The sequence below is a fragment of the Danio rerio genome, chromosome 23 (assembly GCF_049306965.1).
Source record: "Danio rerio strain Tuebingen ecotype United States chromosome 23, GRCz12tu, whole genome shotgun sequence".
Taxonomy (NCBI): domain Eukaryota; kingdom Metazoa; phylum Chordata; class Actinopteri; order Cypriniformes; family Danionidae; genus Danio; species Danio rerio.
In genome coordinates this window covers 34,175,502-34,193,542 of record NC_133198.1, presented here as the reverse complement: position 1 = coordinate 34,193,542, position 18,041 = coordinate 34,175,502, and the positions used below count along the sequence as shown (strand labels likewise).

At 33.7% G+C, this 18,041-nt stretch overlaps 2 protein-coding genes across 5 annotated transcripts in view; one reads left to right on the top strand and one right to left on the bottom strand.

The window, feature by feature from the left end:
- The first annotated feature begins 932 nt into the window (after positions 1 to 932).
- LOC101887148 (hormonally up-regulated neu tumor-associated kinase homolog A) overlaps positions 933 to 18,041 on the top strand; it is a 216,550-nt gene continuing 199,441 nt past the window's right edge. For all 4 annotated transcript variants that reach the window (XM_068216922.2, XM_073939198.1, XM_073939196.1 and 1 more), the window contains exons 1-2: positions 933 to 1,017; positions 2,519 to 2,782. In XM_068216922.2, coding sequence (XP_068073023.1) covers positions 2,756 to 2,782 — 27 coding nt within the window. In that variant the 5' untranslated portion in view covers positions 933 to 1,017; positions 2,519 to 2,755. The remainder of the gene's footprint in view (positions 1,018 to 2,518; positions 2,783 to 18,041) is intronic.
- Positions 2,205 to 5,762, bottom strand: irak1bp1 (interleukin-1 receptor-associated kinase 1 binding protein 1). The gene is given in 4 exon segments (NM_001020771.1): positions 2,205 to 2,748; positions 5,082 to 5,212; positions 5,301 to 5,366; positions 5,441 to 5,762. Coding segments are annotated over 4 exon segments (750 nt in total). The 5' UTR covers positions 5,735 to 5,762; the 3' UTR covers positions 2,205 to 2,489.

Below are 18,041 nucleotides of genomic sequence, written 5' to 3'. Positions count from 1 at the left end.
GCAGGCAAGAAGAGAATCTTCACAGAATGTGAATTGGAGGTGGTTCTATCGGAGGTAGACCGAAGAAAAACTGTGCGAGTTTGTCCTCCGGAATTAATAACAAAAGAAAAAATTTATAATGGGAGAGTTTAGCTGATAAAAATAAATAAATTAATAACTTAAAAAAATAAAACTTGCTGGAATAATATCTTTAAAGTAGGGCTGTCAAATGATTAAAAAATACGGAATTAATCACACTTAATAAAAATAGAAAAAATATTAAATAAAATAATTAACTAATTAACACATGGAAAAAACTCCACGATGCAATAATATATGACACAGCAGATCAGCATGTCACAATAAGATTGATATCCACTGACATGTAGGCTATTGTCAAATGACTAAATATTATCTATAGTAGCAATAAATTCAGGATGTATAACTCGAATACATAAAATAGATGATAAATAAATTAAAACATCATGGAGTAGTCAAGCATAACTAACTTGCGGTGGAATAAATCATGTTAAAAGTCGCGTAATAATTAAAAATCGATTTGCAAGTGTTGATTAGTGTTCAGTATTCAGATCAGATTCAGATCAGTATTACTGCAGCGCGACAGGTCACTACACATGCCACTACCGAGTGACACATGACAGTGAAAACCGACATGCCACCCGAAGTGTCACTACACTCCTTCACTCCGTGGCAGATGCCATTTATATCTGTACGTCAGATGTCGTGTCACTTCATGTTAAAACTGCAGTAATATGGGAAGACTAAAATAATCATCAAGATAAAAAGTATAAATCAAAGTCTTTCTATTGCCATAATTATTAATAGTTTCAGAAACGTAGAGTGTGTACAGTGTTAAAACTCCTATGCGTTTTGCCCTTTACAGTCTATGGTTTTGCCACGGAGTTAACAAAAAGCGCGAAGAAGACATCCGGGAAAGCGTCACGTGTTCGGCATGTTCATATGCGGCGTGCTTTTTTGTCGAGCAGAGAGGTGTTTTTGAACAGTAAATTATGGCAGGTAATTAATCGTTATATCGTGTTTTGTTCACAAACATGTTTTTAAATGTTTGTGAACTGCAGGTAGTTGTCAGTATGTTGCTTTGTTGACGTCGATATGCTGAAAATGCATGTCGTGGCCAAAATGTTTTGAAAGCTGTTTACAATAACAAATCAGTGCGGTTAAATAGATGTGTTTCTTGTCTTAAACATCCTAAAGGATTACGTTATAAGTCCCTGAAACCGAATTACCTATTACATTCAAATAACTTTTGGGCCTGTTAGGATAGGTTAGTCCTGTTCTTGGGAAAAAACAAACAAACACGGAAACCACTTTACCATGTAATTACATTGCAAGTCATACAATTGTAAATATTAAGGCTTTAAGTGCAACATTTTTGTAGGATTTCATTTGGCTCTTTTTGCGTTTTCAAATCTATCATGTTGGTCTTAATGATTCTTTCAGTCAAGTCTTCCCTAGCTGCTTTTATAAACATTTTGAGATGCTTATCTGTTAATATCCTAGTTTTGTGCTTTTGATTTTGTACCTTCTTGCCAGGTACGTGGGTTATTTTTTTATGTAATGCTTTATATTTGCTTTCTCTTATTTTGTTACATTGGTTGGACTGAGTTTTGCATTCTCTACCTCTCTTTTTTTTTAGATAATGTAACTGAATCAGACTATGTACTCATAAAATGAAAGTTTTCAGAAGATATTATTGCTTTAAAAATCTTGAGAATCTTTAGTGCAATGAAAGGTTAATGCTAATGGTAAATGTTTTTATTGATCCTTTAATGCCAGTAAAGAACCTTTATTTTTGAGACCTCTAGTGTCTTAACTATTTCCAAATCAAACACCTGAGATCTGGTGGGTCCTCGTGTTCTTTATTGTTGTTTTTGTTTATCATTACCAGGCTCTTCTGTCTCCTTCCAGTCATATTTGCCTTATTTTCTATAACGAATTAGCTACAAACTCTTAAATGTTTCTTCTAGCTTTTCTGCTAATGGGTTTTCAAAAAAGGCCAAAATGTCTTTTTAGTTAAAGCAAGAATTAAAATCTATTACCAGAGGGGATGGTAAACATTTTACTTTAAAGAGCATAGTAGTCCTGTTCAGTATCAAAAATACAACACTAGATCAAAAAAGTAATGGCAGATCATTACCCACTTTTGTACAGCAACAACCCATAAAATTATATTGATTCAAAAGTGACTTTGTTAAACTTTTTATTATCCAAAGTTGAGGTCCAATGATACATTTCGTTAGTGTCAATAAATGGAAAATGCCAGCTAATAAGTAAACACTGATTATTTGAATAACATGTTCATTAAAGCTGCACACAGTGCTATTCATCAGTATAGTTGTTTTTCATTACGACAACAATGGGAGTAAATAGTGTTATCTTCACTGTGGACTCTTTTCTGAATATCAGTGGTTCTTTATAGGCGTTAACATACATAAAAATGTGTAGTAATTATATTATTGTTGAACAAACTAAAACTTCCTCCTGTTATTGTCCTTAGGTCGCAGTTCAAAGGTGACAAACATGCGTGAAGTGGCAGAGATTAGCGTAGCATCAGTCCTGGGGTGTAGTGTTAGAGGAGAGCCAGAGGCATCCTGCTGACTGCTGCTCCACTCTCGAGATTCCTCCTCACGGACCAACAGCGGACGTCCCAGAGCCTGGCCCAGAATACAGCACGCCTCGCTGGCTTTTAGTCGGGCATTGTCCACCGCTTCCAAACACACACGTCGTCTGCAGAATGGAGTGTTACAGCATTTCAGACAAGGTAAAAAAAAAATTACACTTTGCATATGTGTTTTATAGTAGTTTTGCTTTGTGCCATCTTTTACTTTCTATGCTGCTAGACACACCCCTTTCTGCTGATTGGCCACAAGTGTATTTTTGGATCTGGTCCTACACTGGTCAAAAGCATTTTTCATATATTGCTTTATGTACATTTAAGTCACTGTTTTGAAATGTCTTTAGAAAAAAATGGTAAAGTAATAAACGTAGGGTTCTTTAACATGACAAAAATAACAAAATATAATTATTGAATTTGAGAAAAAAGTTAAATGCACAAATCCTACTATACATATGTATTTGTAGTACTATACATGTTACATTACAGGTTTTTATCTTGGAACACTAGGCTATCATCCGGTTTAAGCAAGAATGGCAAGTTTTTGTTTATACAATCAAAACAAAAATATTATGGTGATGTTTTGTATTTGCTGTTAAAGATCATATTCATACCATGACTACGAATAGGTAAAATAATATAAATCATGCAGGCTGTTAGAAGATGGGAAATCACTATCCTTTGTCTACACGTAACATTTGAAATGTAAAATAAATGAATATAATGAATTCTCTCATAGGTTCATGCCCAAAATGCCCATTGCATAATCTGGCATTCAGTCTGTTCTATATAGTAGGGCTGCACGATATTGGAAAAAACTGACATTGCAGTATTTAAATTTTCTGCCAAGCACATGGTGATATTGAGTATATCTTTAACTCATAAAAAGAATAGCTCTATTTGTAAATTATCATATTTAGGACTTTTTTTATTTGTTATTAAGATGCTTTTGTAGTAGAGCGCATCTGCATAAAGTGTAATAAACCAAATTACAAGCAACAAACCGTAAATACAGTAAAGCAAAGTTACAAAGGAAGTTGATGTTGTGTTTTTTTCTGGGAGTCTAACAGTAGTCCCGTAGACAAAGTGAATAATTGAATGTAAAATGAATGATAAATAAATGAGCACATAAATATATCATTCTTGAAGTTATAAAATTTTTAATTTTCTATGCCTGAATGTTTAAATTGGTTTGAAAGGCATTAAAACACATGCAAACGACACAATTTTTGGTGACTTTGTTTAAACTTTGCAATTACTCATCTATTAATCATGTGTGTTTTAACTCCTACTCCACTATAATCCTGATTCGACATTGCAGACCTTGCGATGTGACTATTGCAGATGTGCACATTGCGATATCAATGCTAAAACGATATATTGTGCAGCCTTACCTTATAGTATTACTATATTACATACGTTTGCATTTTAGAAGTTCATTTGGCACCACTGAAGTCCACTATATGGAGAAAAATCCAGCTAGGGCTGCGCAATATTGGAAAATCTGACATTGCAATATTTTTTTTCTGCGATTTATATATTGCGATACGAATATAATTCACCAAATGTATTGAATAGCTCTTTTTGTAAAGATTTAATTTAAATTGATTGGGATGGTCAAGTCTTTATCTATGCAGTGTGTTTGCATAAATCATAACTAATTACAAGCATATATAAATACAACAGTTAAAAGGTAAATAAACAGTGCTTTATGGTTATGGAGTTTAAAAGCAGGTAAAGAAATTAAACAATCAAACATAAAATAAAAAGTTATTTAAAAATAATAATAATATTTCACTTTTAAGCTTTAATAAATTATTCAATCCTGCAATGTGATTATTGTAGACACACACATTGCGTTATTAATGCTCAAACAATATATTGTGCAGCCCTAGTTCCTAAAATGTTTTTTCAAAAAACATAATTTCTTTCAACAAAAAAAACATCTTCGATGAAAAGGGGGTGAGATAATTAACAGCAAATATTTGTTCTGGAAGTGAACTAATCATTTAATACTGTAGCACAGAGCAATTGCAGTTAGAGCTGGGCCGCTAAATGAGATTATATCTAATCGCGATAAAATTTATGCCAATAACAATGATAAGCTCTGGATTTTTTTTTTTCAACTTTATACTGATCTAAAAGTCAATCACACTGCAAAAATGTGCAACAGAGGAAATCTGAAAGTATGTTGATATTAGAGATGCACCGAATTTTCGGCCACTGAAAATTTATCAGTCAAATGTTATGCCATTTAATGGACCCTTTACTTTTCTTCGCTTCAGTCATTGTTGGGGTACTCTTTTAAATCTGGAAGCATTAACAACTTATATCGCAATATTTTTCGTTCAATATTAAAATTACCTATTGTGATTGCATTTTTGCCTTATCGCAAAGCCTTAATTGCAGTGTAGCTTCATATGAAAGTCATTCTAGCATCATTTACCTTAACAAACTGAGGCTTTCAGCACTGTGACTGTAGTAAGGGTCACCAACACACACACTTTTGTCCAGTTTCTCAATCAAAACTGTGCGCGCTTGCTGCATCTTCTCAAAGTCTAAAAACACCACAAGCACCTGCACATACAAAAAACACATCATTATAGATGAAATGTAATATAACTCCGTTATACAGGATCAAATAAATAGCATCGATACTTCATACCTCAGCCTGCATGTGGAAGAGATCCTCATCTCTTTGTAAATGCTTGGTAACGGTGATGTTTTCTTCCTGTTTGGAAATAAACTTTTGTAATTGCTTGATATCTTGCTGCTTTAGAAAGGCACATTTTAATAACTGATCACCTTGACGTCGTGCTGTCTGGCGGTCTGCAATATGTATTCCAGTCTTCGGGTAACGCTGTTGGTCACGTCGTTGACATTTTCTTTGCTGTTTTTGACGCTGATGGAGACGCAGGCGCGGTCTGGTGGACTGGATATCTCCGCGCAGCCCGTCACCTCAATCACCCTCACGTTGCTTTGAGCGGATAAATGTGTTTGCTTGCGACCTCGGTTAAACACCGACTGGTTTTCGTCTCGGTAAACATCACCAGCAGACGGTGAAAGTGCAGCAAAGACACGAGACGGGCTGTGCGCCATGACTGTTGGTAAACCAACGTGGCGCTATGGCAACACGTGCAATGCATGTCGGGAAATATAGTTTTTGTTATCGAATACACGTTTGAATTTTTTTTACAGTCGATCTATGGTAATATATCCATAGCTTTCGTTTTGATTCGTGGGGTCATACATGCATGCATATACTTTTAGTCAGTTTATTTGTTAAATGTTATTCAAATATTTAAAATGCGTTTAGTTTACTCATGGATTTAGAAAAAAGTAAGTTTGAGCAGCAGAGGGCAGCAGGCATCAACAAACAGGCTTGAATAGATAGTTCAGCCCTAAAAGAAAATTCTGTCATTATATGCAACATATGCTTGTTCTAAACACGTTTGACTTCTCAGGCCTGTAGCCAGAGGGGAGTTGGGTGGTTCGAAAGACACCCAAACCCCACAAAGTCTAAAATGTGACTCCATTTATCCCATTTTTTACTTAATTATGCCATCATAAATTGTAAAAAGTATCAACAGAAGAAGGCTTTAAGACACATCTAGTTTTTAATTATTCGAGGAAAGTTGAATAAAATGAGCTGGCCAATTTTTTTACTTGGTTACAGCTTTTATTTTAAAACTAATTTTACCAGATTCCTATTTTCTTAAATGATGGATGATGATAAATTTGTATTAGGGTTGTAACAATATACCGGTATGACGGTTTACCACGATTTGAACGTGCACGATTATCATACCATGAACAATTGCATATCAACGGTTTTAACCCTTAAAGACCGAGACAGCCGCTCGCGGCTAAAAATAAGTATTGCTCTTAAATGTTTAATAACTTTTGATCCGCTGATCTGATTCATACAATTCAAAGATTGGCATAAAGAAGAGAATCTCAGCTTTCCAGTGCTGTATCACATAACATTCGGACTTTCAGAGGCTCCGGAATCAGTGCGGTTACGTCATCAACATTTGACAACGCTGATTTGACAAAGAAACGCTCGTCACTGTGTCTCCGGACAAATCAGACACGATACATTGATGCATTGTCCCTCCTCCATGCCCAGATTGGTTCAAACTCGCTATATCACAACCAATAAGCATAGGTTTCGCTTTTGTTTGTGGACCAAGCTTTTTGAACAACACGGAATGAGAGATAGGCATACATTTATGCGCGGCTAAATAAAACGCAAAAAAAAAAAAGTTTTTCATGAAATAATTCTCATACTAAGTACTTTTGCATGCACAGCAGCACAGAAACATGACAAAACAGTGACACAGCAAAGACGAACTGCTGCTCTTGCTGTATTCAAAAGACGCAAATGAAGGTGCAGCTGTTTGTCTGCATTGCAGACAACCATATCCAAATCCATATCCACAGACAACCATATCCATGCTGGCACATAAAACCTAAGGATGTTCCATATTGAATCTAGTTTCGTTATGTAACTATTTATAGTATAGTAAATATTTATATCTATTTTTTACTGAGGATTTGCACCATGTTTATTTGGACTTTATTTGGACTTTGACACATTATTTATTATTTTCTTATTTTTATTTGTTCATTGTAAGTGGTGTTGTTTATAGTAACTAAAAATATATTATTTGGAAAAAGTCAAATTTGCTTCACTGTTCTATTATTTTGTAACATTTGTAACATACCGTATACCGCGAAACCGTCAAACCGTGGTATTGTTTTAGACGATTATCATACCGTGAAAAATTCATACCGTTACAACCCTAATTTGTATTTAAAAATATTTTTTTTGTCATGTTTATTTATTTAATTTTTTAATGCTAATCTCTTAACAATATTTATAAAACTGCTTTAACTTGGTTTATATAAAATTTTTTAAGTAAATACTTTGTAAAATAGTATGGTAAGCACTTTGACAAAATTGTAGGAAATATTTTTTGTGCATCAAAAAAGTGTGATTATGATTACCATCCGACAAGCTTATCCAGCAAAAATTAGTTGTTAAAATGTCACTAAAATGCATAGTTGAATAGAAAATGAGCCGAATAACTGCGAAAATGTCTACTTTTTCAGAAAAACAAACCATTCTTTTAAATAGACTGGCTACGGACCTGCATCTTCTTCTGGAAACCCGTACCCACTGACTTTCTGACTATGGAAGTCAGGTTTTTAGCTTTCTTCAAAAAAAATTTTTTTCTTATAACTATATAGTATAATACGTTATTATAAAGAAACTCTTAAAGGTTTGGAATCACTTGAGGGTGAGTTAATAGTGAGTACATTTTTTTTTGCCTACCAACTTTTTTTTTAAAAGCTGATGCTCTGTATTTAGTTGCTTGTTTTGAGTGCTTAATAATGCTAATAAGTAGATAATTATCAAAAAGAAGATGAGGCCTAATTTTAAACAATAATTAAGAAACTTTCAGAACACTGTACTATTTTAACTTATAATAATAATAAATCAAAAATTAAACACATTAACATAAGTAGGATGCCTCAGATTATTTAAATATAATTAAATCCTAAGTACACCCTGTATATAATCATGTTTATGTTACAATAAACAGAATGCAAATAATAAATGTAAAACGATAAGCATGATGATGATTTTGATTGCTACAAATATACACTACCGGTCAAAAGTTTGGGGTTAGTGGGATTTTTTTTGTTTGTTTTAAAATAAGCTTCTCCTGCTTAACAAGGTTGCATTTATTTAATCAAAAATAAGTAAAATTATGAAATGTTATTGCACTATAAAACAACTGTTCAAAAGTAGTTTATCATTTTATTTAATCGTTTATTCCAGTGCTCTGGTTTGCTAAATTGAGCGTAGTGGATGTGTGTGAATGCAAGAGTGTGGGTGTTTCCCCGTTCTGGGTTGCAGCTGGAGGGGCATGCGCTGTATAAAACATATGCTGGATATCTTTGTGGTTCATTCCGCTGTGAAGACCCCTGATTAATAAAGGGACTAAGCCGAAAAGAAAATGGATGAATGACTGAATGATTTTAAAGATGAATTTTCAGGTTTCTTACTCCAGTCTTTGGGGTCACAAGATTTTTCAGAAATAACTCTAATACTAATACTAACACTACTTCTACTACTACTACTACTACTACTACTACTACTACTACTAATATTAATAATAATAATAATTATTATTATTATTATTATTATTATTAATGGTAATAGTAATAAAAGCAATAATGACTGGAGTAATAACATCATTTGAAAATTACATTTAATAAATTCCGCCTTTATGAACAGAATAACTTTATTTAAATTAGTAAATAAATTAATAATATAAAAAAAACTGACCCAAATCTTTTGACCAGTTGTGTATAAATATATTTAGTGTTGACTCAATTTTACTGTAAAAAGATTTAACGCAATTCTAAATAATTTAATCATCCCTTTTACAGTAATTTTACGATTTTTATCAAACCAGGTAACCCATAACTTTCCGAACATTTAAAAACTGTAATAGGGTATATGCAGAAGGACTTTTATTGTTCAATAACCTGTGTCAAACGCCTCTGGTGAACTGTATGCTTTTACAAAAATGACACGTTTAAGGTTTGTTTTACCCCATTTAATGCATCTTCAATAGGCTATCTAAAGTTTTAGAAACATTTATATTGTATGTTGTTTGCATATATGATATAGGCTAATTTAATTGCATACAAGTTTAGTGGATTTCTATTTAAATATTTTTTTTTGCATCAGATGGTTGTTATAAAATTTCTCCTATTTTCTGTCTTTATAGTTTAACCTCTTAAAAACAACACAGAAATGTCTGTCCTAATGTGGTAATCGAAAATAACAATTTCAACAAACAATAAACCTTCTAGTATTATGCACACATTTGTAATGAGACATGAAACAGAGTCGAATTTACAGTATAGAGCAGAATATTATCATTGTTAAATTCTGATTATTATTACGCCCATTAGCAAGCATTAAAGCAGACAGCGATGTGTGCGCAGCCGTATGTTTGTTTGTATTAAACCGTGAAGCCCCTGTGTTTAATCTTGCTCTTGAAAATGCGCAGGACGTGTTTGTTGATACTGTCTCGAGTTGCACATAGTTCTGTGTTGGCTTTTTGAAACTGTTTATCTGATGATGTGCCTTTGCCAAGATACATGCAATGGCTCCTTTTATTTGTTTAGCCGTGTAGGCTTTGACTCTGGACCGCCGCCATTCTGTTGAAGGAAGGAATATTTAATGTTCAAGCTGGGATCGTGGGTTGTGGAGACACTGAGAGCTTCAAACGGCCTGATAAGCGATCCGATAAGTTGCGTACGGAAGCGCAGCAGTCAAGCTGTGGAGAGCAGGCCAATTCCCAGGAAATGAGAAATAACATAAACTCTTTGTCCCTGTCTCTCTGTGGCTGACATGGAGTTAAAAGAGACAACCTCCGGGTCAGGCTTAGTGAATGTGTGCTATTTAAGGACTCTGACATTTTTTAAGCACATTTTTATTGTGTTGCATTGGTCTCTTCTTTTATACATGTAAGTTTTGCAAAAGGCTGTGTGCAAAATGTGTCCACTTACAATACAGTTAAATTGTTACATTAAAAAAACAATCTACATTAATTTTATTTATTAAGATTTTTTTAGGTATGAGCATGCAGTAGATTTTAATCAGAAACAGTTTTTCATTTTATGTCAATTTTATTTATTTTATTTTACTTGTTTTTTTTGGCAGTTTGTGAAGTATCATGTTATTGTTTTATATTGAAAAAATTCAGATATGTATTTTTTTATGTGTTTTTAGTTTTATCTCTATTTCATTGCATTGCCTAATCATTGATTCATGGACACATTTTCAACACATTTGACAAAATAACAAGAACATTATTCCGTCTTTCGCATGAGATGTTAAACCGAGGTCCTGACTCTCTGTGGTCATTAAATTCCATGGCACTTCTCATAAAGAGTAGGGGTGTAACCCCGGTGTCCTGGCTAAATTCCCTCTATTGGTCCTTACACATCATGCCACCCAATCATCCCCATCCACTGAATTGGCTCTGTCACTGTCTCTCCACTCCACCAATAGCTGGTGTGTGGTGAGTGCACTGGTGCCGTTGTCCTGTGGCTGCCGTCGCATCATCCAAGTGGTGGTGGTGGTGTGGAGAGTCAAACCCTCCTCATAATTGTGGAGCGCTTTGGGCATATGGCCATACACAATAAATGCGCTATATAAATGCACACATTGTATTATTGTCAGGAAAATACAATTTACCTTAATTATAGTATGTTTCAAATACTTTATTTTATTCCATTTTATTTCTAAGATGAAGCATGCAGTAGGTTTTACTTAACCTAAATTTAGCAGCATTCAATCATTATATTGTATCTTGTTTTTTTTTTTTGTTTCCTATTTTTAAACGAATTGCATGGACTTTATTGGACTTAATTATTTATTAGGTAATTAATTAATTAATAAATGTATAATGGCTTTATTTATAGACAAATGTTTAACAAAATGAGAAGTACAGTAGATTATCAACAAAAAAACTTTTTAACATTAGTAAATTTCAAATATTTGTAACTTATTTTGTTATATCTTAGATATAAAATAGCCAAATAATTATGCTGTCTTGCAATTTTACTTTTTATTTCCAATTTTGTATGATATATTTATAAACCTACCAAGCTACAAAAGTTTACCACTAAAGTCTTTTTCCCCTGCATGCCTCACCTGTCTGTGATGTTATATGACACCTCTGTCCACCTGACCTCTCTCTCTTTCTCTCTCACTGATTGGCTGTGGTTTGCTCTCAAAGGCGTTTTGGCTTGTAGTTTTTGCTTGGTCTTTTGTGTTCCTGGACATGATTAGGGTCTCCAGCAGGGAAGAGGGGCTGTGGAGTCGCCTGAGGGCATTAGGACACATGTATGTGTGTCTTCAGCCATGTGTTTGCCCTTTGGTGCTACACTTTAACTCTGAAATCCTTCTTGTTTAGACAATATCAAATGAAACAGAATATAAAAAAACACATATGCTATGTTAATTATTGATTAATGGTTATTAATATTTTTTCTAATAACTGCATGATTATATTATCTAATAATAATATATTTATATCATATTAAAGTGATGATGATATGATTCTCTAGTAAGATGCTGATTTGCTGTCTACATAGAGTTATGAAAAAGTTTGGAAACCCTTGCAGAAACTAGGAAATCCCTTTGGAAAAAAAATAAATTTATGTAAAAGATGTTTACAAGAAATGTATTAAAAACATGGAAATAGCTGAAATTATTAAAACTACCCCCCTGCAAATGTTTGTAAAGCCTTGGTTTTGAGTACTGTGTGGTTATCTGATGATCTGTGATTGTATTTCTTGCTTTGTGATGAGGAGTGCACGAGTATTGGAAAAAAGTAAATTGCAATGTTTGTTTGTTTTTGTTCTGTGATTTATGTATTGTGATATAAATATATAATGCAAACATTATCATATTAATATTTGTAGGACAGTGCATCTGCATAACCAAATATAATAAACACATTGCAAGCATGAATAAATACAATAAAAGGTACAAATAAAATGAACAGAGCTTTATGGTTTTTAGGAGTCTGATAGCTTTCAGTTACAGAAATTGAATAATTAAATGTACAATGACACTGTAAAGCCTTCATCGTATAAATGATACCATTACTCTTTGTTAAAGCAACAAGCTCATAAGAAATGTTTACAAAATACAGTTCAGGCCCTAAAAATGAATAAATATAGTTAAGCTATGCAATGGCTTCATCAATCATATGCATTGTGAACTGTGGAGCCTGTTCAACAATAATCCTTGACATTACAGTCAGGTCCTGGGATTTGACTTGCATCAATGCTGAAACGTTGCATTGTGCAGCTCTATTTGGGATGGTTGTTGATGAGTCCTTTAAGTTAAACTGTTACTGTTCTTCAGAAAAATCCTCAATGTCCTGCAGATTCTTCAGTTTTCTTGCATCAACTGCAGGATTGAATTCTTTCCAGCAGTGAATGTGTGTTTGTGAGATCCATCTTTTCACTCAGAGGAGAATTTAGGGACCTAAACACTACTGTTAAAAAAGGTTTAAGCACTCAATGTTTTAGAAGGAAACATGGTGCATTAAGAGGCATAGGGGTGAAAACCTTTTGAATTTAAAGATTCAATTGTACTTAATTTTTCTTTTCTTTTTTTTATAAATGTGCAAGTACTTTCGGTTGCTTCTGAAACTGGCAGTACCAAATAAATATATAGTTATATCAAACAAAATAAAACAAATTTAAACAACTTTAAACTTGGCACCTTTATCTTGTATTTATATAGTTTGTTCTTGCAAATGTGAAAGTTCTGCTTATGGATCACAAGAGTTGTGGCTTATAAGTTTCCTCTCTGTGCCTGTGAATACACATTAGCTCAAATAAACAAACTTGTGCTCTGTTCAGTGGAGCGTGTCATTTGGTCAAGCTTTATACACATCTCAATTTTCACTCAATTATTGCCCCGTTTCTTGTTTACATCTTGAGAAATGTGAATGACAGTCTTCATATACATTTAAAGTTCGCAATAGATGTTTTACCTCAGATATCAAATTCAGATCAAAGTCCTTTGTTGTTCTACATAACATTTGTTCTTTTTGGAGCAAAGGCTTACAAGGGTACATGCTGAAGTTATTAAAATATTGTCGGTTTGTACACCATATTATGAGACAGGCTCTCCTTTGCATTTTTTTTTTAAAAAACAAATTTTAACTTGAAGGTTTTTACCCCTAAATGTACCTCTAAGTAATTCAAATAATTTAAACCACATCACCAGTACATCACAAAGAAGTAATGGATTGAATGAATCAGGGTTATTGCAATTAAAGTAAAACTAATGTTATTTAAATACAAACGAAATATTCACTCTCAAAAAAAAAAAAAGATTTTTGCTGCTTGTTTAAACTACTTATGTAAAATGATCTGAATCAACATAATTCTTGGGTTTAAGGGGACAACTTAATTGTTTTATGTTCAATCAGCTTAAATTTGTAAAACAAATGCGTTAGCTTACAGTAATTCCTTCATGCTGTTCCAATACAAATCAATTGTGTGGAACTGCATTTTTTACAGTGAATGTAATTAAAAAAAATAGACTTGGCAACTAGCTCAAATATAAAGTTTTGATTCTATTAAAAATAAATAAAAACTAAAATGAATAAATCTATTTAGATCCATTTTAAAAACAAAATACTGTAACTAAATTTATAAATATTCTAAACTACTATTCTAAACTACTACTTTCTATTTTTCACTAAAGCTGAGGAAAATTTATTTTTATTTTATTATTTTTTCATTTATTTTATTTGATTGCATTGCTTAGCATTTTTTTAAATGGATGCATTTTGCTCACATTTTCTAAAGCAACAAGTAGTTTTATCAAATAACACTTACTTTTTTTTTACTGTGTAATATTCCTGGAAATTTTATTTCATTAAAAAAAATTGTGAAGTTCTTATAATTAATAAGATTGATTATTTTTTAGAAGATGCATTAAAGCAGAAAAGCATGCATTTTTCTTGTCAGTATGTGTGCCATTAAAGAAACCCAATATTGTTGCATCATTTACAGCATCATGTCAATCATGCCAGCCTGCCAATCATGATGAAGCTGATTGTTTATTTAGTTCTGCCTCATTAGAGCTGGTTTGTTAACAGCTCACCTTTGGTTCTGACCCACAGGCCTCTGCTGAGTCACATCTGGACTGACTTCTGACTATCTAGCATTCAACCACTTTAACATCTATCAAATCTCTTTTAGCAAGCTCTCAGCTTTCCATCCCATACGTTTACTTCTCCCTAGCGCTTTCTCCATCTCTCTCTCGCCCTCGTTCCCTCAATCCGTGTCTGTTATGCAGAAATGTGTATTTTAAAGGCTGCTTGGATTTCAGAGCTCTATTAAAAGTTCAAAGCTGTAGTTTACTGCTGTAACAAGAGCTACTCCTGATCCAAACACTGGGCTAATGAGAGAGGGCCAGCTGCGGCCTGCGGCGCTCATATACATGAATGTGTTTTCATGCGTGATCGTGTGGATAAAGGAACCGCTTTATAGATTGTGAGTGTTTTTTTAGATTTTTCACTTGATGATCCGTCAATCTTTAAATAGGCCCGTTCTTTCAGCATGTCCTCTGTCTGACTCGGACCCTCTCTTGTGTTGTGCTGATGAACTGAAGTTGTAAATCTTTCTGGAAAATCTCCCTCTGTCTGCTTTTTATTTTCATTTAAAGCCTTGATGCTTTTTAACCACAGAAAGTATCCTATAGGAGGAGTATTTATGAAGGCTTAAAGTGATGATAGATACGCATATTCAACAATAGCACTTCATTGTCTTCAGGTATGGTATAGAAGAAGCTGCATTTTTGCATTCACCTTAGAGTAAAAGTGTTGTATAGAATTGATTTCCCATTGGATCCATAGGTATGTTTATGAGGCAGTTATACAAATTCTAATCTCCATAATCATGCCTTTAAGCTTACTGAAATGTTATTGATATTAGCTTTAATTTATTGCTTTGAAATGAAAAACAGAAATTGTGGTTCTCAAAAGTTTGCAATTGTGCATCACTTAAGATCTTTTTTTTTGAGGAAAGATTGGTTTTCATTCATTTATTTTCTAGGGCCTGGTCGCAGGGGCAGCAGTCTTAGGAGATAACCCCAGACTTCTGTAGGGATAGTTTACAGTTTAACCTAAAGAATGACCAGTCTGGTAGATGAAGAAGAGCCAGAGTCAGAGATTTAAATAAATAAATCAAGTTTACTGAATATAGTTTGCAGTTTCATTCGCAGAAGCCAGCTTCAACACTCGCAATGAGTTCTTAGGCCGCTCTGCTTACAATCATCAATCAATAACAATTATACTCTCACATAACGTCATTAACTGCGTCATACATTTAGGTGTTCTAACCTGATTGGTTAAAACACAGATAAACTAGGAACATTTCTACGTGGGGTTCGTGCGTACAATTCTGAACAATATCTATACATAAACGTCAGACATCCCTTAGACTGATTAGAGCTGACTCCAGACCTGTGAAATGGATCAACAATCAAATAGAACACACACACACACACAAAGTATAATCTGTTTCTTATCCAAGGCTGACTGTACTGTCAGCCGTCTTTATCGAAACTGGTTAAAAACTGGTATAATCTACATTCAGGCAGTTATATTCTTACTACACAAAGTCTATCTTAAATAAAAAGTAGAATCACTTTAAAAGATTTAACCGTAAAAATAGCAAAATCACTTTAGACATTTTAGACAGTATTAACTCATAGAAATAACAATAGAAACAGGTGTTTCCAGTCCTCAGCCCTCAGTTCCACTCAAGGTCTCCATGACCTCTGACCTAGTTTGCTGGGTCCTGAAAATAGGTATAAAGAGACAGGCAAATGCACTGAACATTCTTATATTAAGCAATGTGTTAACTTATTCATTAATTAAAATCAATTCACAGTTAAATACCAAGAAACAGGATGATGAAAAGTATAAACGTTGGTCCATGATGAGATGGACTGAAAACAGAAATCCGAATCCTTCACTTCCCTCTCTCCAGACACTTTCTCCAGCTCCTCTAGGGGGATTCCGAGGCATTCCCAGGCCAGCCGAGAGACATAATCCCTCCATTATGTCTCTTGGCGTGTCCTTAGTCTTCCTTGAGGCCTCCTCCTGGTGGGACATGCCTATAACACCTCCCTAGGTTGGTGTCCAGGAGCCATCTGAAACAGATGCCCGAGCCACCTCAGCTGACTTCTCTCGATGTGGAGGAGCAGCGGGTCTACTCCAAGTTCCTCCTGGGTGATACCCCATCTCACCCTATCTATAAGGGTGCGCCCTGCCACCCTATGAAGAAAACTCATTCAGCTGTGTGTATCCGAGATTTTGTCCTTTCGGTCATGACCCAAAACTCAAAAAAAGTAAAGTCATAGTGCACTACCTAAAATTAAAATTTACCGTACGTTTACTGTACTCACCATCTGAGATATATGTGACTTTTTTAGTAGAAAAGCAAAGATGATTTTTTTAGCTGAAACTGTGGTCTTTGATCATTCATAAAATACAAGCAAATGACTGCTGGTACTTTGAGAAAAAAAACATGTGCAGGCAAAATAAAATGATTACCTGTGTTTCCTAATAATACATTGAGGCCTTATGAAGGGAAAAAATTGATCTGTAGAAGACGGTTAGCATTATTTGAAAGAGTGCTACTGTCATTTGATCCTCACAAATGGTCTTGATCTTTCTGATCTTTTTTTTTTTTTTTGGTTGAGCTGATTTCATTATAATGTGCGGTAAAAAAACAGATTAACTAACATGTTAGTTATGTTGCTGGTTTTCATTTATAGATTTGCACTTATCACTTGAACTACTTATTAAATAGATACACTTGAAAAAATCTAGACAAACCCAATGTTTTGTTAATTGTTTCAATTAAATATAAATTCCACTTTTAAACCAAAAGTTCTGGGTTCGTACATATTTGACTTAACATTGATGTACAACAACCTATAGCTTTTTTTAGTGTAGATAAAAATCTAATGTGAATGATGGCACTTTCATTAACTGATATTATGTGGCTAAAAAGTATACCCAATTGGGTTATTTTCTATGAATAAACACACAACATTATCTTTAAATAATGGATAATCATGTGACTTTGATACCTCATGTGACCTATAAATGCAAAAATAGTTTCCATGACACTTATATATAGTGTTTTTCCTAAATATTCAAGTGTTTTTATATCGCTTGGAAAAAATCTTGTGCAAGTGTAATATATTTTGTGTGTAATGGAAACTTGTCTACATAGGGGAGGTTTTGCATTGTTTTTTAAAATAGTACTTTGGCTTATTGAAATGATGTAAGATTTAAAATATATAAAACTATGCTTGAATGCATGATCTGAATCAAGAAGATTGACTTAACAGATTTCAGTGTTTGATGTTTATCATTGAATGCCAGAAAACTCACCCTGTAGACGGTTTCCAACACACTTAAGAGCGTCTGCTGGGGCTTCTGTAGATTAAAAATAATCATGTTCATTATCTTAAGTGTCTTGCACAAACAGGCCATTGTGTTTCTAAGACCTCAGTGCATCATCAAGAAATACTATTAGGTGTTCATTTTGTTACCTGTGTATGTTTTTTTTATTCTTAAAGTGACCGATCACCTTATTAAGATTCTTTCAAAAAACACAGGAGGCATAACTTGTAAATGTATCAATTCTTTTTATTTTTTTAAACAAAGAAATCATATTATACCTGCCCATATAAAAAGAAATTTAACCTATAAATAACTGAAATGAGAGTAATTTTTCATGTCTCTGATATTGAAGGGGACCCCAACCC